At 36.7% G+C, this 26733-nt stretch overlaps 1 protein-coding gene across 9 annotated transcripts in view; it reads right to left on the minus strand.

The window, feature by feature from the left end:
• Positions 1-26733, minus strand: part of ADAM32 (ADAM metallopeptidase domain 32) — a 171483-nt gene that overhangs the window by 37160 nt on the left and 107590 nt on the right. For all 9 annotated transcript variants that reach the window (XR_002077699.2, XR_008421607.1, XR_008421608.1 and 6 more), the window contains 3 exons: positions 6508-6613; positions 4514-4697; positions 2024-2107 (listed from right to left, as the gene is read on the minus strand). Coding sequence is in view for 6 of the 9 variants with exons in the window: in XM_019440725.2 (XP_019296270.1) it covers positions 2024-2107; positions 4514-4697; positions 6508-6613 (374 nt within the window). In the remaining 3 variants the exon portion in view is untranslated. The remainder of the gene's footprint in view (positions 1-2023; positions 2108-4513; positions 4698-6507; positions 6614-26733) is intronic.

Genomic DNA, 26733 nt, shown 5'->3' on the forward strand with positions numbered 1-26733 from the left:
CACTAACAAATTGAATTCAACAGTATATCCAAAGAATTATTCAACACAATAAAGTGGGATTCATTCCTGGGATACAGGACTGGTTCAATATTCACAAATCAATCAGTGTGATACATCACATTAAGAGAAGAAAGGATAAGAACCATATGATCCTGTCAATAGATGCAGAAAAAGCATTTGACAAAATATAGCATCCTTTCTTAATAAAAATCCTCAAGAAGCTGGGATAGGAGGAACATACCTTAACATCATAAAAGCCAAATATGAAAAGTCCACAGCTAATATCATCCTCAAGGGAGAAAAACTGAGAGCTTACCCCCTGAGATCAGGAATCAGCAGGAATGTCCACTCTCACCACTGTTGTTTAATATAGTGTTGGAAGTCCTAGCCTCTACAATCAGACAACAAAATGAAATAAAAGGCATCCAGATTGGCAAAGAAGTCAAACTTTCACTTTTCACAGATGACATGATACTCTACATGGAAATCCCGAAAGACTCCACCAAGAAGCTGCTAGAACTGATACATGACTTCAGCAAAGTCGCAGGACACAAAATCAATGTACACACCATAAATGTAAATAGCATTTATGTACACCAATAATGTAGCAACAGAAGAGAAATCAAGAAATTGATACCATTTATAACTGTACCAAGAAGCATAAAATGCCTAGGAATAAACCTAACCAAAGTTGTAAAAGATTTGTATGCTGAAGACTATGGAAAGCTTATAAAGGAAATTGAAGAATACACAAAGAAATGGAAAAACATTCCATACTCATGAACTGGAAAAACAAATATTGTTAAAATGTCAATACTACCCAAAACAATTTACACATTCAATGCAATCCCAATCAAAATTGCACCAGCATTCTTCTCAAAGCTAGAGCAAACAATCCTAAAATTTGCATGGAACCACAAAATACCCTGAATAGCCAAACTGGGATCTCATCAAGATAAAAAACTTCTGCACAGTAAAGGAAACAATCAGCAAAACTAAAAAGCAACCGATGGAATGGGAGAAGATATGTGCAAATGACATATCAGATAAAGGGTTAGTATCCAAAATCTATAAAGAACTTATCAAACTCAACACCCAAAAACCAAATAATCTAGTGAATAAATGGGCAAAAGACAGTAATAGGCACTTTTCCAAAGAAGGCATTCAGTTGGCAAACAGACACATGAAAAGATGCTCAGCATCACTCATCGGAAAGGAAATACAAACCCAAACCACAATGAGGTACCACCTCACATCTGTCAGAATGACTAACATTAACAACTCAGGAAACAACAGATGTTGGCAAGGATGCAGAGAAAGAGGATCTCTTTTGTTCTGCAAAAGCACTGGGAAAGCAAACTTGTGCAGTCACTCTGGAAAACAGTATGGAGGTTCCTCAAAAAATTAAAAATAGAACTACCCCACAAGCCAGCAATTGCACTACTAGGTATTTATCCAATGGATATAGGTGTGCTGTTTTGAAGGGGCATTTACACCCAATGTTTATAGCAGCATTATCGACAATAGCCAAAGTATGGAAAAAGCCCAAATGTCCATCGATAGATGAATGGATAAAGAAGAAGTGGTGAATGTATACAATGGTGTATGTATACTCGGCAATCAAAAAGAATGAAATCTTGTCATTTGCAACTATGTGGATGGAACTGGACGGTATTATGCTAAGTGAAATTAGTCAATCAGAGATAGACAAATATCATATGACTTAACTCACATGTGAAATTTAAGATACAAAACAGGTGAACATAAGGGAAAGGAAGCAAAAATAATATAAAAATAGTGAGGGGGACAAAACAAGACTCTTAAATATAGAGAACAAACAGAGGCTTGCTGGAAGGGTTTTGGGACGGGGGATGGGCTAAGGGTATTAAGGAATATACTCCTGAAATCATTGTTGCACTATATGCTAACTTGGATGTAAATTTAAAAATTAGTTAATTAATTAATTTTTTTTAAAGTGTCCAAATAGATGTAATTTGGGGAAACAAATTTTGTGCTTACTTACTCCATGTCCGTTGCACTTTTTTGAACAGACAGATGATTCAGACTTAATTATTCTTGATTCTACACATTCACCATTTACACAGATCTAAAAAAAGAAAAAAAATCTTTTTTCCATGTTAAAGGAGTCCAGCTGCCTTGACATAAAAGTCAGTAATTTTATACCATAAGACCATAAGTGTTCAATGTAATAAATTTCCATCTAAGTATTGCTTTTGCTGTAACCTGCAAATTTTTATGTTGTGTTTTCATTTTCATTTAGTTCAAAATATTTTTCAAATTGTCTTAAAATTTCTCCTTTAGCACATTTAAAAATGTGTTGTTTAATCTCCAAGTATTTTGCAATTTTTCAGATAAATCTAATGTAAATTATGGACTGGGTGATAATGATGTGTCAATGCAAGCTCATCAATTGTATCAAATGTACCACTCTAGTGGGGGATGTAGATAATAGTCTTATGCTTATGTGAGAGCAAGGGAGTATATGGGAACTCTGTACCTTCCTTTCAGTTTTGCTGTGGGCCTAAAACTGCTGTAAAAAATTCGTTTTAGGGGAGTCTGGGTAGCTTAGGCTGTTGATTGTCTGACTTCAACTAAGGGCATGATCTCGTAGTTTGTGGGTTTGAGTCCACATCAGGCTCACTGCTGCCAGTGCAGAGCCCTCTTCAGATCCTCTGTCTCCCTCTCTCTCTCTCTGCCCTTCCCCCACTCATGTTCTCCCCCCCCCAAAAATAAATAAACATTTATTTTTAAAAATTAGCTAAAAAAATAATTCAATGTAGGGAAGTGAGAGATACAAATAAGACCAAAAAAAATCATGTTCACATAACCACTTATAATACCCTGAAATCTAACAAAACTATTCCTAAGAGCACAGTTAAAAGAATATGCTGTATTTGTCACATATATCAAAAGTTTGCATCGAAAGAAAATCAATTCAATATAATCAGGACATATAGTAAATTTTCCTCAAATATGAATTATTATTAGAATTCTCTAATAAAGTTGATAGGAATTTTTATTAAAATATGCTATACATATCTAAATTATATTATGGAATGTATGAAACATCCAGATATAATCATTCTAAGTTTAAAGTGTATTAATCAAAGGATTAAGGATACATTACCAACTCCAGTATTTACAGCAATATCAACTACTCTAAGATACAGTTTTCTTATCTGAGTACAAATCATACTTTTTCTAAAGCATTGAGATTTGTTTTGAAGTTAAAATGGGATGTAGTATGTGAAAATGATTTCCTTTTAAACGTTAAAGCACAGTACAACTCTTCAAAAAAATAGTTTTAGGGGTATCTGGGTGGCTCACTCAGTTGAGTGTCTGACTTAAAAAAAATAGCCTCACAAAACACTTTCTAAATGCAAACAAACTAACAATTCTTTTAAACCTTCACTGTGTTGAGTTTTCTCATTAGTTCTTGGCCTTGATGGTGTGTCTAAAACTCCCTTTGAGTGTAGTATCTATTGCATGTCTGCCTCAGTTGAAACTGAGATGAAGAGTCCTGTTATATTAGGATGCTACTGACAAAAAAAGTTGCCAAGAAGGTTTCATCAATGTGATTTATAATATCATTAAAAACTATCTGGTAAAATGTGTTTTCATACATTAACACTGAGAAGAACTGTCCATGTTATAAAATGGATTCTATTCTTACTAAATTATTGACTGAATAATACCAAATCATTTGTTGACTATGTTTCATTTTTTAGTTGTTTTGGCTGCAAAGCCAAAATATAGCTACTGAGCTCCTTGGTATATACATCCTTTAAGGAGGCATTTAAGGCCTACACTAGATTATCATTCCTCATAAGCAAGGATCTGGCCAGGAATTAAATGAAATGTTCAAGTAAGTTTATTCCTCCTATGTTTTCTCCAGATTTGGGTTAGCCTCAAACATAGTTAATTATAATAATCAATAATAATAGCCAATCTACATTTAGCTGTATGTGCCAGGAATCTCATTTAATCTTTGCAATAACCCCATAGAGTAAATGCTATTACTATCACCACTTTACATCCAGTTGTGGCATCTCAGACTGGTTAGGTTACTTGCAGAATGTCAAAAAATAAGAAGTTTTGAAGAATTGATTCTAAGAAGCCTGATCTAAGTGGTGCTCTTATTTACTGGGCTACGAAGAGACATATATTACTAAGGGGGATTTCTTCTTTCTTCTCTAAGAAGAAAGGTGAATTTCCATGCAATGGAGTACTTAACATAGTCACAAGATAGCTCCCCTAACACTCCAGTTCCAAAACACTTGGGAGTTTCCTTGGTCACAATACTGAAATTCTGAAGAAGATCAAACATTCCTATTGCCCTCTTAATATCTGGAGACAAAATGAAGCTTATTCATTTTCTCCTTATCCAAATATTTAAAGTTACATAGAAATGAACTGAAATTTGATACTTAAATGAAAATATTAAAGAAATTAATAAAACTAGATTTAAAAAAGTAGATTTTAAATCATTTACCCTCCCTTCATCACAATGAGAACCATTGGAGACTTTCATTGGATCTTGATTTGCATTAGGCAATCTGTAGTCTATGGTTATACATAAATTATTTCGTACAAAAGCATAAATCACAGCGCCATTTTCTTTGCGAAAAGGAATTCGTGTAGGGTAAGTACAAATTAGTCTCCCACATTGAAGATTCCTGCAAACATAGTAAAATTATATGATTATTACACATTAGGTATTTGTTAGGAATTTGTTAGAAATGCTTCAGATTTTCTTTCTTTGACAAAAAAACCCAAAACAAAACCAAGTACAGCTCTCCATTTATGGCAAATGTAACTAGGGAAAATGTAACATTTTAACACTAACATTTAAAGTAAATACTCCAGAGATGCCTGGGTGGCTCAGTTGGCTGAGCGTCTGACTTTGGCTCAGGTCATGATCTCACAGTTCATGAGTTCAAATCCTGTGTTGTGCTCTGTGCTGACAGCCTGGAGCCTGGAGCCTGCTTTGAGTTCTGTGTCTCCCTCTCTCTCTGTCCCTCCCAATGCACACTCCTTCTCTCTCTCTCTCCCTCTCTCTTTCTCTCTCAAAAATGAATAAATATTTTAAAAATTAAAAAGAAAATCACTCTGCAAGCTTATCTTTCAATGCTGCTAATGAAAGGTCTTTTATTCACTGTGAAGAATTATATACTTACTGTCAAATAATCAATTCACTCAAGTATCTCATATCCCTCTGTAGAGGGACAGAGTGATAAGTTGTTACTCTTAACCTCAAGGACCTTACAGTTTAATACTAAATGTAATATAAATCCCATTAAAAGTGCCACAATAAATTAATTCTCACAGAGATTTAAGATGAGGACCCATTCTAACTTAGCAATTAGGAGAAACTTCATAGAGAAGATGATTCATAAATCTAAGTCAAAGTTTACAAATTAGTAGAATTTCAATAGCCAGAGTAAGGTATTTCTATTTTTTTAACATTTATTTATTTTTGAGAGAGAGAGAAAGAAAGTGAAAGTGGGGGAGGGGCAGAGAGAGAGGATAGACACAGAATCCAAAGCAGGCTCCAGGTTCTGAGCTGTCAGCACAGAGCCCAGTGCAGGGCTTGAACTCATGAACCGTGAGTTCATGACCTGAGCTGAAGTCGGACGCTTAACCAATTGAGCAACCCAGGCACCCCAGAGTAAGGTATTTCCAAACAAAATTAACAGCATAACCAACCAAGGAAACAAAACTATGTGGTGTGTTTACCAGTGTACAAATTCAGTAAGTACAAGGGCCATGTATGCTTACTAATGAGTATCTAGTTCAGTGTCCAGCACATAGCAGATTCTTTTAAAATGTACATTTTTTAATGTTTATTTGTTTTTGAGAGAGAGAGACAGAGTGTAAGTGGGGGAGGGGCAGAGAGAGAGGGAGACACAGAATCCAAAGCAGGCTCCAGGCTCTCAGATGTCATCACAGAGCCTGGCATAGGGCTCAGGCTCACCAACCATGAGATTGTGACCTGAGCCAAAGTCTGACACTTAAGCGACTGAGCCACCCAGTCACCCCAAACAGTAGGTTCTTAATAAATGTTTAAAACAAATTAACGACCAAACTATCAAAAATCTTGCTTTTCAAATGCAGGGGAAATTTAATTTCATTTTACGGACACTGGGCAGTCTTCAGCTTGGGCAAACAATCAAGTGAGTGAGGATAGTATTTTTATAAAGAAAAATGAGCAGGTTCAAAGAAGAAAAGTGCAATGGATATTATTACTTTCAATCTTGGATTGAATTTAGAAGTCTAATGATCACCCACATATAGATGTTTAAAATTAGATAGAAATTTAGCCTATAACACAAGAAAGATGTCAGGGCTACAGATTTTGATTTAAAATTCACTCCCTTACACATGTGATACTTGAAACCACTGGAATGAATGAAATATAGAGAGAAAAACTAAAAAAAAAATCTTATAGAACATAAGAAAAGTATCTTTAATATTCCCATGGCATACCTCCATGAACAGGATTGAAATTTGCCTCTTATTTTACCACAGTTCCCAAACCTATCAGCGTGAGACTGTATTTCTTCATAGCAGGCAAATGGTGCATTTTTTGAACCTGTCAGTTAGAAATATATTTGGATTAAAACTCCCTTCTTCATCTTAGTTCATTCTCTCTTACATATTTACTTTGCCTTCTAATATTAGCATCTAATTCAAAAGTTTTCCTAGTGAGATTGTTTAATAAAAGAGAATTAAAGTGAAAAGTAGTGCTCATAATTATTTCCCCTTTTGTTTCATTTTCAATTATTTGCATCACAAAAGATATCATGAGGGGAAAGGAGAGTTACAGAAGTGTAAACCATGAGAGTGCTCTATGAACAAGGCAATAGAGAGATAATGCAAGAAAACGATACTCATTTTCCTAGTTTGTGAGTAGGAACATATAAAAAGCCAGGTCTATTACAAAATCTCATTGAAGAAACCTAATTGTACTTTCAGAAAGTCTAAAATGAAAGGAGCAAAGCTGCCAACCTATTACCTACCTTTTCCCTTCATTACTGTATTTAGTTTTGATCACTGTGTAAAATATTACCAAAATCTTGGCAATTTAAAACAACACCCATTTATATTACACAAGTGAGGTCTCTCTGTGCTCAAGAGTCTCATAAGGCTAAATAATGTTACTGGCTGGGGCTGCAGTCTCATCAGAGGCTGAAGTCCTCTTCTGAGCTCATTGGTTGTTGGTAGAATTCAGGGTTTTTTTTTTGTAGCCATAGCTTCATTTGCTTACCATCTGGCAGGGGTTGCTCTTGGCTCCTAGAACTCCCCTCACATCCTAGTCACATGGCCCTTTCACAATGTGACAGTTTGTTTCTTCCAAGCCAGCAAGAGAATCTCTCTGACATCTCCCATCTTTTAAAGGGCTCACATGATTAGGTCAGGCTCACTCAGAATGATCTTCCTTTTCACTTAACTCAAAGTTCACTAATTATGGACCTTAATTACATCTTCAAAATTCCTTCATCTTTACTATTAACTATAATCACAGGATTGACATTCCATCACATATTCACTGGTTCTACCCCAACTCAAAGGAAGGGGATTAATCCAAGGCCTGAACGCTAGCAGAGTCTTGAATTTGCATGAAATCACAAAAGACCCTAAATCACAAAGCAGTCCTGCAAAAGAATAGCAAAGCTGGAGGCATCACATTTCTGGACTTTGACTTATATTACAAAGCTGTAGTTACCAGAACAGTATGGTACTGGCAAATATAAGTTTAAAAAAAGGCACATAGATCAATGGAACAGAATATAGAACCCAAAAATGAAACCACAATTGTATGGTCAATTAATCATCAAGAAAGAAAGAAAGAATATCCAATGGAAAAAAGACAGTTTCCTCAACAAATGGTGTTGGGAAAACTGGACAGCAACATGCAGATGAATGAAATTAGACCACTTACTTACACCATACACAAATGTAAATTCAAAATGGATTAAAGACCTAAATGTTGACAATGGCCATAGCAACTTCTTTCTAGATATGTCTCCTGAGGGAAAGGAAACAATGAAAGAATAAACTATTGGGGCTACATCAAAATAAAGTGTCTGCACAGTGAAGGAAACAATCAACAAAACTAAAAGGCAACTTACGGAACAGGAGAAGATATTTGCAAATGGCATATCTGACAATGGGTTAGTATCCAAAATCTATAAAGAACTTATCAAACTCAACAATTTCCAGTTAAGAAATGGGAAGAAGACTTGAAGAGACATTTTTTGCAAAGAGGACATCCAGATAGCTAACAGACACACGAAAAGATGTTCAACATCAATCATTAGGGAAATACAAACCAAAACCATGATGAGATACCACCTCACACCTTTCATAATGGCTAAAAATAACAACACAGGAAATAACAGGTGTTGTTGAGATGCGGAGAAAGAGGAACCCTCTTGCACTGTTGTTGGGAACACAAACTGGTGGACTCACTGTGGAAAACAGTATGAAGGTTTCTCAAAAAGTTAAAAATAGAAGTACTTTATGATTCAGCAATTGCAGTAGGTATTTACCCAAGGAATACAAAAATACTATTTTGAAAGGATACAAGCACCCTGATGGTTATAACAGTATTATCTACACTAGCCAAATTATGAAAACAGCCCAAGTGTCCATCAATTGATGAATGGATACAGTAGTGTGTATATATATATATATATATATATATATATATATATATACACACACACATATATATATTTACATACACACACACACACACACACACACACACACACACACACACACAATGGAATATTACTCAGCCATAAAAAAAAAGAATGAAATCTTGTCATTTTCAATGACGTGGATGAAACTAGAGAATATTATGCTAAGTGAAATAAGTCAGTGAATGACAAATACCATATGATTTCACTCATATGCAGAATTGAAGAAAGAAAACAAATGAGCAAAGGGGAAAAGGAGAGAGGCAGGCAAACCAAGAAACAGACTATTAACTATGGAGAACAAACTGATGGTTACCAGAGGACAGGCAGTTAGGGAGTGGGTGGGTTAAATGGGTGATAGGTGATAAGGAGTACACTTGTTGCAATGAGCACTGAATGTTGTACAGAATTGTTGAATCACTATATTGGAATTATATATCAGGAACAGTCTATTCCCTGAACTACTATTACCCTGTATGTTAATTAACTAGAATTTAAATTAAAACTTTAAGAAAAAAAATTCTGCCTAGCACAGTTACCTTCTCTAAAATGAAGCTTGCTAAGCCCAGCTGCCTCATCTATAAAAGTAAACAGTATCTACCTCAATAGATTGTTATGAGAATTAATTAACATGATGTTTATTTAGCCACTGTGAATTCCCATCTAATCCTTTTCCATTTTCTTTTAGGATCAAGAGGATTTCTCTTGTTTACCTGCTCCTTTCATTAACTACATCTTCCCCAACATTCTTTTTCTTTCTTTACCATTTCCTAATTCTCTTTTCACCAGTTTTAAACATTGGTCCATCAAAGGTGATTGTATAGTACCATTAGGACAGACAATGTTATTTCTAAGTATTCACAATGTCTAATCAGTTCACTTGTAAATCTGAAATACCAGGTCAAGAATGCCAATTCAGGACTTGTTAAACACCAAGATATTACCCAGGACAAGTCAGAAATTGGGTAATTCAATCCAGTTTGGAGATATAATATAAAAATTATGTTTAGTCACAGAATACAGACAGTTCCCGACTCACATTTCAACTTAACATTTTTTTTTTAATTTATGATGGTGCAAAAACAATATGCATTCAGTAGAATCTGTACTTCAGAATTTAAATCTTAATCTTTTCCTGGGCTAAGTGGTATGATACTCACTTGTGATGCTGGGCAGCAGCAGCAAGCCACAATTCCAAGTCAGCCTCATGATCATAAGCATAAACAACCAATATACTTACAACCATTATGTATGCATATAACCATTCTGTTTTTCACTTTTCGTATAGTAGCCAAAAAATTACATGAGATATTCAATACTTTGTTACAAAATAAGCTTTGTGTTAGATGATTTTGCCCTATTGTAGGCTAATGTAAGGGTTCTTTCTGAGCACCTTTAAGGTAGGCTCATCATAGCCTAGGCTCTGATGTTCAGTAGGTTAAGTGTATTAAATGTATGGTTTATCAAGATATAACCCCATCAAAGTTGAGAAAGATCCGTAGTCAAATGAATTCTCTTAAAACTAATGTTCTTCAACTAGCCTATTTTTTATTAGTCCATCTTTTGTGAAGATACCAATGAGCTTTATATTAATTTCTCTCCTGAATACCATCTTTCATTAGTGTTAGAGACTTTCTCTCAGACCAGTCTGTGTTTTCCAGAGTAAGATGGAAACACTAAAAGGGCAACACTTTGCAAATGTGAAGTCACATGTCAAAATGTTACCTCATATCCAGTATAGCAACCAAATCTACTAAAAGAATCTGTCCTTCCATAGTCCAAATAGTGTATTTAGATTGCCTATACACTATTATAAAATGCTATGGAATACAATTAAATAGTAAATACACTGGCATAGATATTTGTGCATGGCTGGTACTAGGGCAATAGATATAAGTATTGGAAAATTATTGCAAAAAATTTAGGCAATCCTCATATATAGCATTGAGCATTAGGAATATTTAGGCTATACTCCTTGACTGCTATTAGAGACTACTGGCTTATGTTTCCAGTTAGATGGAATAAAAGGCTACCTCTTCTCAACTAGAATAAAGGGAGCCAATGAAATGTTAGCTAAAATTTTAGCTTTCATAACCTGACATCTAACTCAACTTCATCTTCGGTTCAACATACTCTGATTTACCCCTAGACTTCCTTATTTCAGTTTTTTAGGACAATTAGTCAACCAGATGTTCAGGCCAAAATAAGAATCTTCCTTGATTTCTTTTTTCCCCTTACCGCCTGCCTCTACCACCTAATCCAAGTCTTACTGACACTATCTCCTAAATATAGCCAGAGTATGATTACTTCTTACCTTCTCACTGGCTACAACTCTAGTTGAGCTATCATCAATTCTCTTCTAATATTCTACAACAGCCTTCTAAGTGATTCCCTGCTTCTGTTTTTCCACTCCCTAAAATAGTGCATTCTCCATACCATAAATCAGTCATTAAAAAATAAATAAATAAAAATCATATATTAGTCTCCTACTTAAATATCTCTAAGGGCTTCATACTACCCCAAGGATAAAATCCAATTTTCTTGCCATGGTCTTTACTCAGTTTGGTTTACTACACTTTAGCAACACTGCTCTTCTTTTTATGTCTATTGCCTGATCCCATCACTGGACTATAACCTCCATCTGGACTATAACCTCCAATATACATCTTTTTTTTTGTCTTGTCCATCACTGGGTTTCCAGTGCTAGAAGGGTAGTGCCATACCCAATTAAAGTGTTATACAAATATTTATTCAATGAATGAAAAAATCAACACCTTGGATAACTATATCCCATAATCGTTCTTCCTTATGGAGTTTGACATCCAAAATCAAGACCTCCAATACGAACCATACCTACTCTCTTTGAGGCAATACATATTTTTTTTGGAAGTTTATTTATTTATTTTGACAGAAAGAGAGCGTGAAAAGGGGAAGGGCAGAGAGATGGGAAGAGAGAGAATCCCAAGCAGGTTCCACGTTATAAGTGCAGAGCCCAGTGTGGGGCTTGATCCCATGAACTGTCAGATCATAACCTGAGCCGAAACCGAGAGTCAGATGCTCAACCAACTGAGCCACCCAGGTGCCCCAAAGCAATAGAGATTTTCAAAGATTAATGTTTGAAACAAACTTCTTAGTAATCTCTTCTAAATTATATTTCCAATGTCACCTCACTAATTTCATTATATTTTCTGTTTTGTGATCCCCTATTTTTATTAAAAGAGGCCATATCAATGCTACATTTTTCAAAGAATTTGAAGATAGAACCAATTTAAACTTTCCACAAATGATGAGAGGAGAAAGTAGAAATCTTTTCTTCATGGCTTCTAAGACAGTCTTAAGTGCAATTTAAGATAAATAAGTCTTACTCATAGAATCTGAAGCCCTTTGACCTACAATTCTTTTCCACCTTTAATAAACTATAGAGTACTGCTGTACACCAACTGAAATGATGGAAAAATAACCACTTCTAACAAGTCCAGAAAATCCATAAAAAGTATGAGACAAGAACAAGCAGATTAAATAATTTATTACACTGGCATTAAAGGAAGAAATATAAGTAGTTTATCTCCCTTTCTCTTGTTTTCATATATGATTACACTCCAGCTTCATTTCTCCATTTCTTTGAGGCCCACCTTTCTCCACATGGTCAAAAGCATAGCTGTCAAAAACTCTAGAGCTATACATATGATATTTTGAGTACTTAGAGGGAAAATTCTCTTGTTCAATGGCCCAAAATTCCAGAGAAGAGACTCAGGACTTCCCAATCTCCCTTAACATGAGTCAGATGCTCATCTTAACACAGACCAACTGTAGCAAGGTTGGAGAGTACTGCAATTGGACCAGATCTGGTTAGGTACCCACTACAGTATAAACAAATATGAATAAATGTATTATTAGACCATACTATATTAATAGGATATTTTCCACAGTAGTCATGTGAATATTGGACAGCTCCTAGAAAATGGTACTAAGAAAATCCTACCTGAGATCTCTACAGGAAGGGATGAAGCTAGGAGTTTACAGTGAAATCTTACTTATTATCATCAATAAAACAGTTGATGATATTCAAATCCATACTGATCTCTGCCTTCTGTATATAAACTTCAGCACTCCAGACAAACATGACTAGTACAAAGAGTATCATGCTACCATAACTTATAATGACTAATGCTGAGCTAAAGAGAGAGGAAAGATAGCATAGAAACTGGCATTTCCTCCCAATATCCATTCCTTCTTTTTTCCACTAGTGACAGAAGTTTCTTATTAATAGCAGGGCAACAGAAACCAAGCTAAAGAAAACATTTCTCAGACTCTCTTGCAACCAGATGTGGTTATGTGACTAGATTCTGGCCAGAGGAAAAGCAGTAGATATTATATATCCAAAACATCAAGTTAATATCAGTAAGTAGAAGCTAAGTACACTCTCATTTCCTCTTTCCTTGATTCCATGGACTGGTATGAAGATTTTGTGCTGGGAAACCACCTTCTACCAGAGACACAAGGGATTGCTAAGCAAGAATAAAGACCACAAGTTCCTGGAAAATGTCATTACAGCAAAGTTGCTGAAATGCCTCTGATAATATGCCTACCTCTAGAATATTATATGAGATAAATAAAGCTCTTTGAACCACTATATATGTATAATAACAATTTACTTTATTTTTTAACCAGTGAAGGGGATTGCCACTGTGGTAAGCCAAAAATTTTAGGAATGGTTGTCTCATACCACACCAGATGCCACAGTTCACTAATAACAAGAATATAATACTGACCCATACAAAGTTCCAAACTGAGCCAGGGTTCAGAGGACCAGTGGGAGATCACGTAGCCATCTCAACCTATGTAAATACATTTTGGGAATTGGTGAATTTGGAATACTGAATCAAATGAGATCACTATTAACATAAACGATCCTACAGATACTTTATAAGCAATCCATTACCATTCATGAGATCACACACACTAAGCTCAACTGAATAACCACTTTGAATACCTGCAACTTCCATTATATAATTCTTGAAACTTCCTAATGATATTCTCACTTTTATAGACTCTACAATAGCACAATTTGTTTCTAAGATACTCCATTTTACCTCAGATAAATGCACAAGTACTATCTTCCAATAGCCACCATTCCTATATTCCTTGTATCTATCATACCAACACATTTACCACTTACAAAGAACTTTTCTAGGGGCCAAAGACAGTGGGGTATCATCTATACTGAAAATGTGTGATAGATTTTGAGTCTGGGAGTTTGGGACCAAATGTTAATGAAATGAGTGGGCTCCCTCTGGATACTAACATTCACAGAATAATTTATGGTAAGGAATTTCTGAGGCCTTGATTTCTCTTATTAAGATAATCCTATACATTTTACCAAGAAATGAACTAGAAGATCTACTAAGCTAAGGATACACATTTATTTCTCTTCCACTTAAAAAATTCTACTGATGAGAGGAGTTAAGATGGTGGAGGAGTAGGGGGACACTAAGCTTGGCTCGTCCCTTGAACACTGTTAAATACATATCAAGTCATTCTGAAAACCTATGAAATTGATCAGAGGGCTTAAAGAACAAACTGCACATCTACAGGTAGAAAAATGGCCTTATGGAAGGTAGGAGCTATAGAGAATTAATTTGGGGGAGAAAAGGACTGCAGGTGCCACAGAGGGAAGGAAATCATGAACATGAGAGAGTAGCAAGAGAAAGAGAGAGAGACAAAGAGTGAAAGCACGTGCAGGGGACTGCACAAGAAAAACTCTTCCCTAAAACCATTGAAGAGGAGAAAGGAGAGGGACTGACCACAGAAAGCTTTAATAAGCAGTGGAGCACAAAGTCTTAAGTTTTAGAAGTCCATGCAATGCCAGGGCCGTGCCTGGTGGGCTTAACGGTACTCAGTACTCGGAGGGCAAGGAGGCCAGAGACTGGCAAATGGGATGCATGGTCTGAGGATCCCGTGGGTCACAAAGGGAAAAGCAGTTCCCTTTCTGGGAATGCATTTTGGAGTGGTGGCACAGCCTCTCTGGGGACAAAAGAACTGGTGGACCCAACATGCTGCAATGTTCACTAGCATAAGAACAAAGACACCAACTTAGGGCAAAAAACTTTGGTGCCAGGTGTTTGCTGTGCTCTACCATAAATTCCAAACCACTGTGCAGTCCAGTGACCATTTTCTGGGATGAACTGGAGGCAGCCACAGCGTGGCAAAACACTCCCCAGTGTATCAGTGCAGGACCACATCATGCAGATCCCTAAAATTTGGAGGTTTGAAATCCAGCCATCCCCCTGAGACAAAACACAGGAATACTATGCTGCCTAGCAGCCAGACACCTCAAACACAGAGACCTAATGAAGGCAGGGATTTGATGGAAGCTGGGGGAAAAGGAGACGTGAATGTTTGCTCTTCTGTGAGAGCTTCCTGAAGAGAGCAGAGTAGCACCATTTCCTCCCACCCATAAGCACTGACCCACTTCACTGAGCAACACAACACCATCCAGTGGAGGCTGGAGCTGCTTACACCAAACCACACCCAACTGAGCCCTGCAGGTGCATCTCCACTAGGGCAAGTCCACCTGACAGTGGAGCAGGCACCTCTCCCAGAACACCAGCATAAACCAAGTCTACTGATTATAGAGTAATGCAGAGCATCAGATCTAGGGGAAATAGGATCTATCCTCTTTTTTTGGATCTAACTTCTTTTAACAAGAAGACCAGCATACACCTAGCTAAAACTTGACAAACAGTGAACAAAGCACAAACACCTCCACTGAAGGCAAGGAGAAACTCTGCAGAGGACTGATGTGAGGGAAGGAGAAGCCAAAACACAATAGCAGAGTGTACACTCTGAAACACCTCCTGAAGTACCAGGCTCAAGGCAGTAAAGGCCCTTTTATTTATTTATTTATCTATCTATCTATCTATCTATCTATCTATCTTTTCCTAATAAAGACATTACTATCAGGGGGAGGAATATAAGTGGCTTTTCTGAAAATCACACACACACACACACACACACACACACACACACAAACACACACACACAACAGTGACTTAGACAAAATGACAATATGTAGGAATTCACCCCCAAAAAAAGAGTAGGAAGAAGAAGTAATGGCCAGGGAGTTAATCAATACAGATATAAGATGCCTGAACCAGAAATTAAAACAACAATTACAAGGATAATAGATGGGCTTGAGAAAAGCATAGAAGATGTTAGAGAATCCCTTACTGCAGGGATAAAAGAACTAAAAACTAGTCAGGCTGAAATTTAAAAAATTCTCTGAGATACAAGGTTGACTGGACACAATGACAACTAGGATGGGTGAATCAGAGCTATGAATCAGTGATAGAGAAGATAAAATTATGGAAAATAATGAAGCTGGAAAGAAAAATAATGGATCATGAATAGAGACTAAGGGAATTCAGTGACTCTGTAAAGCATGATAACATTTGTATCATAGGAGTCCCAGAAGAAGGAGAGAGGGGGAAAAAGGTGCATAAATTTATTGAGCAAACTAGAGCAGAAAACTTCCCTAATCTGGAAGATACAAATATCCAAATTCAGGAGACACAGAGAATTCCCATCAAAATAAAAAAAAAGTAGGCCAACACCAAGACATACTATAGTTAAATTTGCAAAATACAAAGATAAGGAAAGAATCCTGAAAACAATAAGGGAAAAGAAATCCCTAAACTATAAGAGAAGACAAATCAGGTTAGCAGCAGATCTCTCCACAGAAACTTGGCAGCCAGAAGGGACTGTGATGACATATTCAACATGCTGAATGGGATAAATATGCATCCAAGAATATCCAGCAAGATCATCATTCAGAATAGGAGAGATAAAAAGCTTCGCAGACAAACAAAAACTAAAAGAGTTCATGACCACTAAACTAGCCCTGCAAGAAATGTTAAAGGAGACTCTTGAGTAGGGGGAAAGGACCAAAAGCAACAAAGACTAGAAAGGAACAGAGAACATCACCAGAAACACCAACTTTATAGGTAACACAAAGGCACTAAATTCATACCTATCAATTAAATGTAAATGGACAAACTGATCCAATCAAAAGACACAGGGTAACTGAATGGGTTAGAAAACAAGACCTATCTATACATTGCCTCAAGAGACTCATTTTAGACCTAGAGTCACCTGAAGATTGAAAGTGAGGGGATAGAGAACCCTCTATCATGCTAATGGACATCAAAAGGGGACTTTAACACCCCACTTACAACAATGGACATATTATCTAAGCAGGAAATCAACAAGGAAACAATGGCTTTGAAAGACACACTGGAACAGATGGATTTAACAGATATATTCAGAACATTTCATCCTAAAGCAGCAGAATAGACATTCTTTTTAAATATACATGAGACATTCTCCAGAGGAGATCACATACTGAGTCACAAATCAGGCCTCAACAAGCACAAAAAGTTTTTGATCATGACATGCATATTGTCAGATCACAATGTTATGAAACATGAAGTCAACCACAAGGAAAAAAAGCCCTTAAATACATGAAGGTTAAGAAACATTCACCTAAATAATGAATAGATTAACAAGGAAATTAAAGAAGAAATTTAAAAAATGCATGAAAGCAAATGGAAATGAAAACACAATAGTCCAAAACCTTTGACAGGCAGCAAAGGTGGTCCTTAGAGGGAAGTACATTGCAATACAGGCCTACCTACCTCAGAAATGTCTCAAATACTCAGCATAACCTTACATCTAAAGGAGCTAGAGAAAGAACAGCAAATAAAGCCTAAAGCCAGCAGAAGAAGGGAAATAATAAAGATTACAGCAGATATAAACATCATAGAAACACACACACACACACACACACACACACACACACACACACACAAAACAGGACAACTGAAAAACAAAATTAAGAGCTGGTTCTTTGAAAGACTAAACAAAATTGATAAACCCCTAACCAGATTTCTCAAAAAGAAAGAGAAAGTACCCAAAAAAAATCATGAACGTAAGAGAGATCACAACTGACACCAGAGAAATACAAACTATTATAATAGAATATTATGAAAAATCATATGCCAACAAACTGAACAATCTTGAAGAAATATATAAATTCCTAAAAACATGCAAACTACAAGAACTGCAACAGAAAGAAATAGAAAACTTGAAAAGACCCATAACCAGCAAATAAACTGAATCAGTAATAAAAAATCTCCCAACAAAAAAAAAAGACCAGGGCCAGATGGTTTCCCAGGGGAATTCTACCAGATATTTATTTTATTTTTTTTTTTTTTACTTTTACTTTTATTTTTTTATTATATGAAATTTATTGTCAAATTAGTTTCCATACAACACCCAGTGCTCATCCCAAAAGATGCCCTCTTCAATGTCCATCACCTACCCTCCCCTCCCTCCTACCCCCCATCAACCCTCAGTTTGTTCTCAGTTTTTAAGAGTCTCTTATGCTTTGGCTCTCTCTCCCACTCTAACCTCTTTTTTTTCTTTTTTTTCCTTCCCCTCCCCCATGGGTTTCTGTTAAGTTTCTCAGGATCCACATAAGAGTGAAAACATATGGTATCTGTCTTTCTCTGTATGGCTTATTTCACTTAGCATAACACTCTCCAGTTCCATCCACGTTGCTACAAAGGGCCATATTTCATTCTTTCTCATTGCCACGTAGTACTCCATTGTGTATATAAACCACAATTTCTTTATGCATTCATCAGTTGATGGACATTTAGGCTTTTTCCACAATTTGGCTATTGTTGAGAGTGCTGCTATAAACATTGGGGTACAAGTGCCCCTATGCATCAGTACTCCTGTATCCCTTGGTCTACCAGATATTTAATTTTTTTTTAACGTTTATTTATTTTTGAGACAGAGAGAGACAGAGCATGAACGGGGGAGGGTCAGAGAGAGGGAGACACAGAATCTGAAACAGGCTCCAGGCTCTGAGCTGTCAGCACAGAGCCCAATGTAGGGCTCAAACTCACGGACCGTGCGAGATCATGACCTGAGCCGAAGTCGGCTGCCCAACTGACTGAGCCACCCAGGCGCCCCTCTACCAGATATTTAAAGAAGACGTAATACCTATCCATATCAAACTATTCCAAAAAAAATAGATATGTAAGGAAAATTTCCATTCTAGGAAGCCACCATTAACTTGATTCCAAAACCAGACTCCACTAAAAAGGAGAATTATAGGCCAATATCCCTGATGAACATAGATGCAAAAATTCTCAGAGACTAGCAAATCAAATTTAACAGTACATTAACAGAAATTCACTACAATCAAATGGTACTTATTCCTGGTAGTTCAATATTCACAATCAAATCAACCGCATTAATAAAGGATAAGAACCATGCAATTCTCAAAAGATTCAGAGAAAGCATTTGACAAAACACAACATCCATTCTTGACAAAAACCCTCAACAATGTAGGAATATATGGAACATACCTCAACATTTTAAAGGACGTATATGAAAGACCCACAGCTAATATCATCCTCAATGGAGGAAAAAAATGAGAGCTTTTCCCCTACAGTCAGGAACAGGACAGGGATGTCCACTCTCACCATTAATATTTAACATAGTACTAGAAGTCTTAGCCTTGGCAATCAGACAACAAAAAGAAATAAAAGACATGAAATTAGCAAGGAAGAAGGCAAACTTTCACTATTTGCAGATGATCTGATACTCTATGTAGAAAACCCAAGGGGCACCTGGGTGGTCAAGTCAGTTAAGCAACCAACTTTGGCTCACGTCATGATCTCGCAGTTCGTGAGTTTGAGCCCTGCATCAGGCTCTCTGCTGACAGCTGAGAGCCTGCTTCAAATTCTGTGTTTCACTCTTTCTCTGCCCCTCCCTTGCTGTTCTCTCTCTCAAAAACAAACATTAACAAGTTTTGTAATTAAAAAAAAAAAAACACCCAAAGACTCCACCAAAAAATTTCTAGAACTAATACATGAATTTACCAAAGTTCTAGGATATAAAATCAACGTGCAGAAATCTGTTGCATTTCTATACATGAATAATGAAGTAGCAGAAAGAGAAATCAAGGAATTGATTCCATTTACAATCAATTGCACCAAAATCAATAAGATACCTAAGAATAAACCTAACCAAAGAGGTAAAAGATCTGTACTGTGAAAACTATAAAACACTTATGAAATAAATTGAAGAGGACATAAAGAAATAAAAAAAAAAACCGTGTTCATGGATTGGAAGAACAATTATTGTTACAATGTCTCTAATACCAAAAACAACCTACACATTTAATGCAATCCCTACCAAAACACCCCAGCATTTTTTACAGAGTTAAGACAAACAATCCTAACATTTATATGGTTCCACAAAAGACCCTGAATAGCCGAAGCAATCCTGAAAAAGAAAAGCAAAGCTGGAGGCATCACGATTCTAGATTCTAAGCTATATTACAAAGCTGTAGTCATCAAGACATCTGGCAAAAAACAGACACGTAGATTAATGGAACAGAACAGAAAAACCAGAAATTGACCCACAACTATATGGTCAACTAATCTTCAACAAAACAGGAAAGAATATTCAATGGGAAAAAGACATTCTCTTCAAATGGTGTTAGGAAAACTGGACAGTGACATGCAGAAGAATGAAACTAGACCACTTTCTTACACCATACACAAAAATAAACTCAAAATGGGTTTAAGTACTAAATGTGAGATAGGAACCCATTAAAATACAAGACTAGAACGTAGGCAGCAACCTCTATGACATCAGCAATAGCAACTTCTTACTAGGCATGTTGCTGGAGGCAAGGGAAACAAAAGCGAAAACGAACTACTAGGACTTCATCAAGATAAAAAGCTTCTGCACAGTGAAGGAAATAATCAACAAAACTAAAAGGCAACCACCAGAATGGGAGAAGATATTTCAAAGTACATATTAAAGGGTTATTATCCAAAATCTATAAAGAATTTATCAAACTCAATACCCAAAAAATATATTATCCACTTAAGAAATGGGCAGAAGACACGAATGGACACTTTTCTGAAGAAGACATCCAGATGGCAAACAGACACAGGAAAAGATACTCAGATCACTCATCATCAGGGAATTACAAATCAAAATGACAATGAGATACCACCTCACACCTGCCATGATGGCTATAATTAACAACACAGGAAACAACAGATATTTGCAAAAAATGCAAAGAAAGAGGAACTCTCTTTACACTGTTATTAGGAATGCAAACTGGTGTAGCCTTTCTGGAAAACAGTATGGAGGTTCTTCAAAAAGTTAAAAATAGAACTACCCTATGATCTAGTATTTGCATTACTAGGTATTAACCAAAGGATACAAAAATACTGATTTGAAGGGGGACATGTGCCCCAGTGTTTATAGCAGTATTATCAACAATAGAAAACTATGGAAAGAACCCAAATGTCCACTGACTGAAGAATTAATAAAGAAGATGTGATGTATATATATATACAATGGAATATTACTCAGCAATCAAAAAGAATGAAATCTTGCATTTGCAAGGACATGGATAGAGCTAGAATGTATTATGCTAAGCAAAGTAAATCAGTCAGAGAAAGACAAATACCATATGATTTCTCTCATATGTCAATTTAAGAGATAAAAGAGATCAACATATGGGAAGGGAAAAAATAGGTAAGCAAACCATAAGAGACTCTTAGTGATAGAGAACAAACTGAGGGTTGATAGAGGGAGATGGATGGTGGATGGGCTAAATGGGTGATGGGTATTAAGGAGGGCATTTTTGCGTTAAAGTAAGTGATGAATCAGTAAATTCTACTCCTGAAACCAATATTACACTATGTTTACTAACTAGAATTTAAATAAAAATTTGAAAAAAAAAATTCTACTGAGGAAAAGTTAGATCTGCCACATGGCAGAGTAGGAGATGCCTTCATCCCCTCACAAGAAAACAAGAAGACAGCTACCACAAATGAAAATAGCCCAGGAAGGGCTCAAGAGTATCATTTAAGAAGTTACAGAAAAAAAAGTTACAGCTATGTAGTAGAGCAAAAACAAAGGGTGAGAATAACTGAATAGAAAGAATTACTGGGGAGATCGACTTAGTGGAGACACGTGGGCACAACTAGGAACAAAGAAGGGTGGGAGCTATAAATAGCATTCAGCAGATGCCACACAGTACCCAGGGGCCTGCTCTGCAGAGGACACTGCAGACTTTTCCACTAAGGATCTCCACGATTCCCATGACAGCCATAACCTTCCCACAGCTTTCACAGTAGAGGATCCCAGCATTCACCTGGAGCTCCACAGAGGCACTGATAGCTTTTGCCACTGAGGTTATCAACAGCCATCACAACTGCTGATACTCCAGATAAGAAGATGCTGCTGAAAAAAAAAAAAAAAAAAAAAAAGAAGATGCTGCTGTGCCCCACTCAGAAAGAGTTGATGTTCTGCTGTCCCAGAACCAGGGCTGCCACCCCTTTCCCCAAACACACTGCAGCTTCCCCAGACTCCAGAGCAACAGATGCTCCACATACACCCATATCTCAAGCACAAGAACCACTGCCCCTGTGTGCTTTTCAGATAGACCCTGGATCTGTTGCTGTTCAATGAACACATGCTTTCCAGTCCCTGCCTCCACAGATACTCCAGGATCACCTGGTCCTGAGGCAACAGAGCCACTGACACTCTGGGCTAGCCATGGCCCCAGACCTTGGCATGCTTTCACTCTGTGAGCACCCTATCACTGCTACACAGGCCCTGTGCATCAGACACCATGCCGCCACCACCACCACCACCACCACCACCACCACCAGCCCCACTATTACACCACCACTACAAGGGAGCCCACAAACTGATACAAGGGATCCCCTTAGCCAAAATATCTTCCATGGGAGAAAGAGGGATAAGTAGTCTGCCAGGAGCCTTTTTCACCGAAGAACCCAACAACCTTGCCACGGCTTTGGCCATTTGAGGACCCCCTGCAATCTTCACTGGCACTGACCTCAGCTGAAGGAGCTACATAGACACTGTGCCACAGTGCCTGCCCTGGAGCTGGAACCTCTATACTCCTCTGAGATTCCACAACACAGTCACCAATAGTAAAGATATTTCCCCACCAAAACCACTCCCCATGAAGTCTGGAAGAGGATACTTCCCTATCAAATATGCAGAAAATGCAAAAACACAAGAAACAACAACAAAAAAATCCAGGAATTTGTTGAAATTTTCACCATTAAAATATGTTGTAGTTTCTCAAGTGCTTCTTCTGCATGTAATGAAATAGTCACATATGATTTTTACCCACTATTTCTTTAAATAAGCTTTCAATCTCCTTCTTCTCTTTTCCTTATGGCACTTGTTTCTTTTGATGATATTCCACGGATCGCATAGGATTTCTTTGCTCTTTCTCATTTTTTTCTTTGTTTTTCTCTGGTTGGATAATTTCATAATTCCTATCTTCTAACTCACATATTATTTTTCTTCTGTTTTATCCATTATGCTGTTGATGCTCTCCATTGCATTCCCCATTTGGTTCACTGTATTCCTCAGCTCCAGAATTTCTGTTTGGTTCCCTTCAATGATTTCTATCTCTCTGTTAAACTTCTCATTTTGTTCATGTACTGTTTTCATTTAGTATCTCTTTGTGTTTTCTTGCAGCTCTTTGAATTTCCCTAAAACAGCTATTTTGAATTAAGTTCATTGAGCTACAAGAGAAACTGCTTTCATGAAAGAAATACCTTCCATCAGCTCTGCTAGGGATTTTGAGGCTTTTTCACACCTTCTCTGGATATATCTGCTCCATCTTCTTGCTCCCTTTTGTGGCAGAATTCTTAAGCTTTAAGACTTTTCACAATCCTGTAATGCACCAGGCTGAGTGATGGAAAACTGCCTTTTGCTCATGCGTGGCACTAAAGAACTCCAAATGCATCCAAACTCTTTCTTTTTTTTTTTTTTTTTTGCTCCACTGATGTGCTGGAACTTCTCTTCTGGAAACCTGGACTTCCACAAAGGCTTTCTCATCAGTGGGTGATTGTCTAAGATAGTATTTTCTAGGCACTGCTGGACTGTAACCAAGAGGAGAAAAACCAGCTCATAAGTCACTGCAGGTCCACAGCTGGCCCTTATATTCCTATTCTTCAATGCACAGGTGGGTTGAGACTCCTCCTAAGTCCCTTGGCATATGATGCTGGGTCACATAGCTCCCACAAAGGTATTACCATAAAGGTCCACGTATGAATGCCAAATTGTTGTTGTTGAGGGTGGAATCAATGCGGGACATTGTACCAAATACTTAATGAAGAAATAATATTCTCAGAAAACAGAAGAGGACTTTTCTTGTACTTTCTTTTCTTTTCTTTTTTTTTTTTTGAGAGAGAGAGAAAGAGAGAGAGAGAGAGAGTGAGCATGGGAGAGGCAGAAGGAAAAGGAGACAGAGAATCTTAAGCAGACTCCATGCCCAGCATGGAGCCCAATGCAGAGCTCAATCTCACAACCATGAGATCATGACCTGAGCTGAAATCAAGAGCAGACACTTAACCAACTGAGCCACCCAGGCACTCCAAAAGGGAACATTTTATATTCATTTTATGAGTGTAACATAATTCTCACACTAAAATCTAACAAAAATATTTACAAAAAATATTATAGCTCATATACCTCATAAACACAGACAAAAATTCTTAGCAAAACATTAATCAAACTTAAGAATACATAATAAAACAATAACATATAATAAATAGGTTTTAATCTAGAAATGTAAATTTGTTTACCCCCCGTTAAACTGATGAATATAATCTACCATCTTAACAGACTATTACAAAAATATAATCATCTCAATTGAAAAAATTCAACACCCATCTATGGAAAAACTAAAAATAGAAGGGAATTACCTCATCCTTATAAAGGATATTCAGGAAAAACCCGTGACTAATATCATATGGGTAACATTATACATATTAACTAAGTATAATACTTAATGCTTTCCACCTAAAATCACTAAAACATTGATGTTTTACTATTCCTTACTACCTTCATTCAACATTGACCCTGTAGAGTGGAATAAGGAAATAAAAATAAGTATATGGCATACAAACTGAAAAATAAAAAATAAGACATTCTTTTTTCTCAGAAGATATGATTGTGTGTGTGTGTGTGTTAGTGTGTGTGTTGCACACATGTGCAAAATCCAAGTCAACAAAAAACACTAGAAGAACTAGAAAGCTAGGTACTGCAGTACATTAACAAATTCCAATGATCTCTGTGAAAGGTCACTTTTCAGACAAAAAATGTACATAGAGGCACCTGGATGACTCAGTCAGGTAAGCGTCCAACTCTTGATTTTGGATCAGGTCATGATATCATGGTTCATAAGATTGATCCCCACATTAGGCTTTGTGCTGACAGCAGGGAGCCTGCTTGGGATGCTCTCCTTCCTCTCTCTCTCTCTCTCTCTCTCTCTCTCTCTCTCTGCCCTTTCCCCACTCACTCTCCCTCTTTCTCTCAAAATAAATAAATATTATTTTAAAAAGTATATAATCAGTTTGCTTCTAGTAGTAAATTTTATATCCAATTTGTTATCTTTGTTCATCCTTGTCAGCATTTATATAGGAGAGAATATATTTTAAAAATCCCTGAAATCCTTGGACATTTGTGTAATTATCGGGCAGATATACACAATGCATGGTAAATTTTTTTCTTATGATGATTCAGAGTAAGTGCTCTGAATTCTTATTAAATGGTTTTGTCATTTAACAGTTCTGCATACCTACATCATAGTATGGCTCCATGTTCTCTGGTAACAAATTAGAATAAGACTTGTCTATACTTAGTAGATATCATTTTGTCTCACTACATCAGATAACAGATAAAAGATCAAGGTACAAAAATCAATTATATTTCTACTGATTAGCAACAAACAACTGGAAAACCAAGTTTCATGAAAACAAAACTTTTTACAATAGCATCAAAATCTAAAACATAGATAGGAATAATGTAAAATAAAAGTATAAAAAACATGTTCACTATAAACTAAAAACACTTCTTAAAGAGCATGTTCATGGTTTGCAAGACACTACATTGTCAATAATCCAGAATTCATCTATAATTTAGTACAACCTCAATTAAAATCCTAGCTAGCATTTATTTTAGAAATTGGCAAGTTCAGGGGCACCTGGGTGGTTGAGTTGGTTAATTAAGTATCCAACTCTTGATTTTGGCTCAGGTCATGACCTCATGGTTCGTGAGTTCAAGCCCTTGCGCTCTGTAGTGACAGTGCAGAGCCTGCTTGAGATGCTCTCCCTCCCTCTTTCTCTGCCCCTCCCCCACTCATGCTGTCTGTCTGTCTGTCTGTCTGTCTCTCTCTCTCTCTCTCTCCTTGTCTCAAGTAAATAAATAAACTTTTAAAAAAATTCTGGGGGTGCCTGGGTGGCTCAGTCAGTTAAGCGAACGACATCAGCTCAGGTCATGATCTCACAGTTTGGGAGTTTGAGCCTTGCATTGGGCTTTGTGCTGACAGCTGACAGCCTGGAGCCTGCTTCACATTCTGTGTTTCCCTCTCTCCCTGCCCCTCCCTCACTCATACTCTGTCTCTCTTAAAAATAAATAAACATTAAAAAATGTTTAAATAAATAAATAAAAATTCTGTTTAGAAATTGGCATGTTAATGTTAAAGTTTAAATGGAAATGAAAAGGACACAGAAAATCCAAAGCAATATTGAAAAAGAATAAACAAAGTTGAATAATTTACATTACCTGATTTTAAGGCTTATTGTAAGCTAAGGTAATCAATAACATAAGGATAGATAAACAGATCGATGAAGCAGAAGAGAATCCAGAAATGGAACTATCTTATATTATCAATCGATTTTTAACAAGATATCAGATCAACTGAATGAAAAAAATCTTTTTGAGAACTGATGGAACAACTGGACAAGCTTATGGGGGAAAATTAAGCTCAATCCTTATCTCATACCATACACAAAAATTAATTTGATTTAAAAGAAAAGCTAAATCAAATAATTTTAGAGAAAAACATAGAAAAATAATGTGC

This window comes from Panthera pardus, unplaced genomic scaffold (assembly GCF_024362965.1).
Source record: "Panthera pardus isolate Hobbes unplaced genomic scaffold, ASM2436296v1 HiC_scaffold_13, whole genome shotgun sequence".
In the NCBI taxonomy this organism is placed as follows: domain Eukaryota; kingdom Metazoa; phylum Chordata; class Mammalia; order Carnivora; family Felidae; genus Panthera; species Panthera pardus.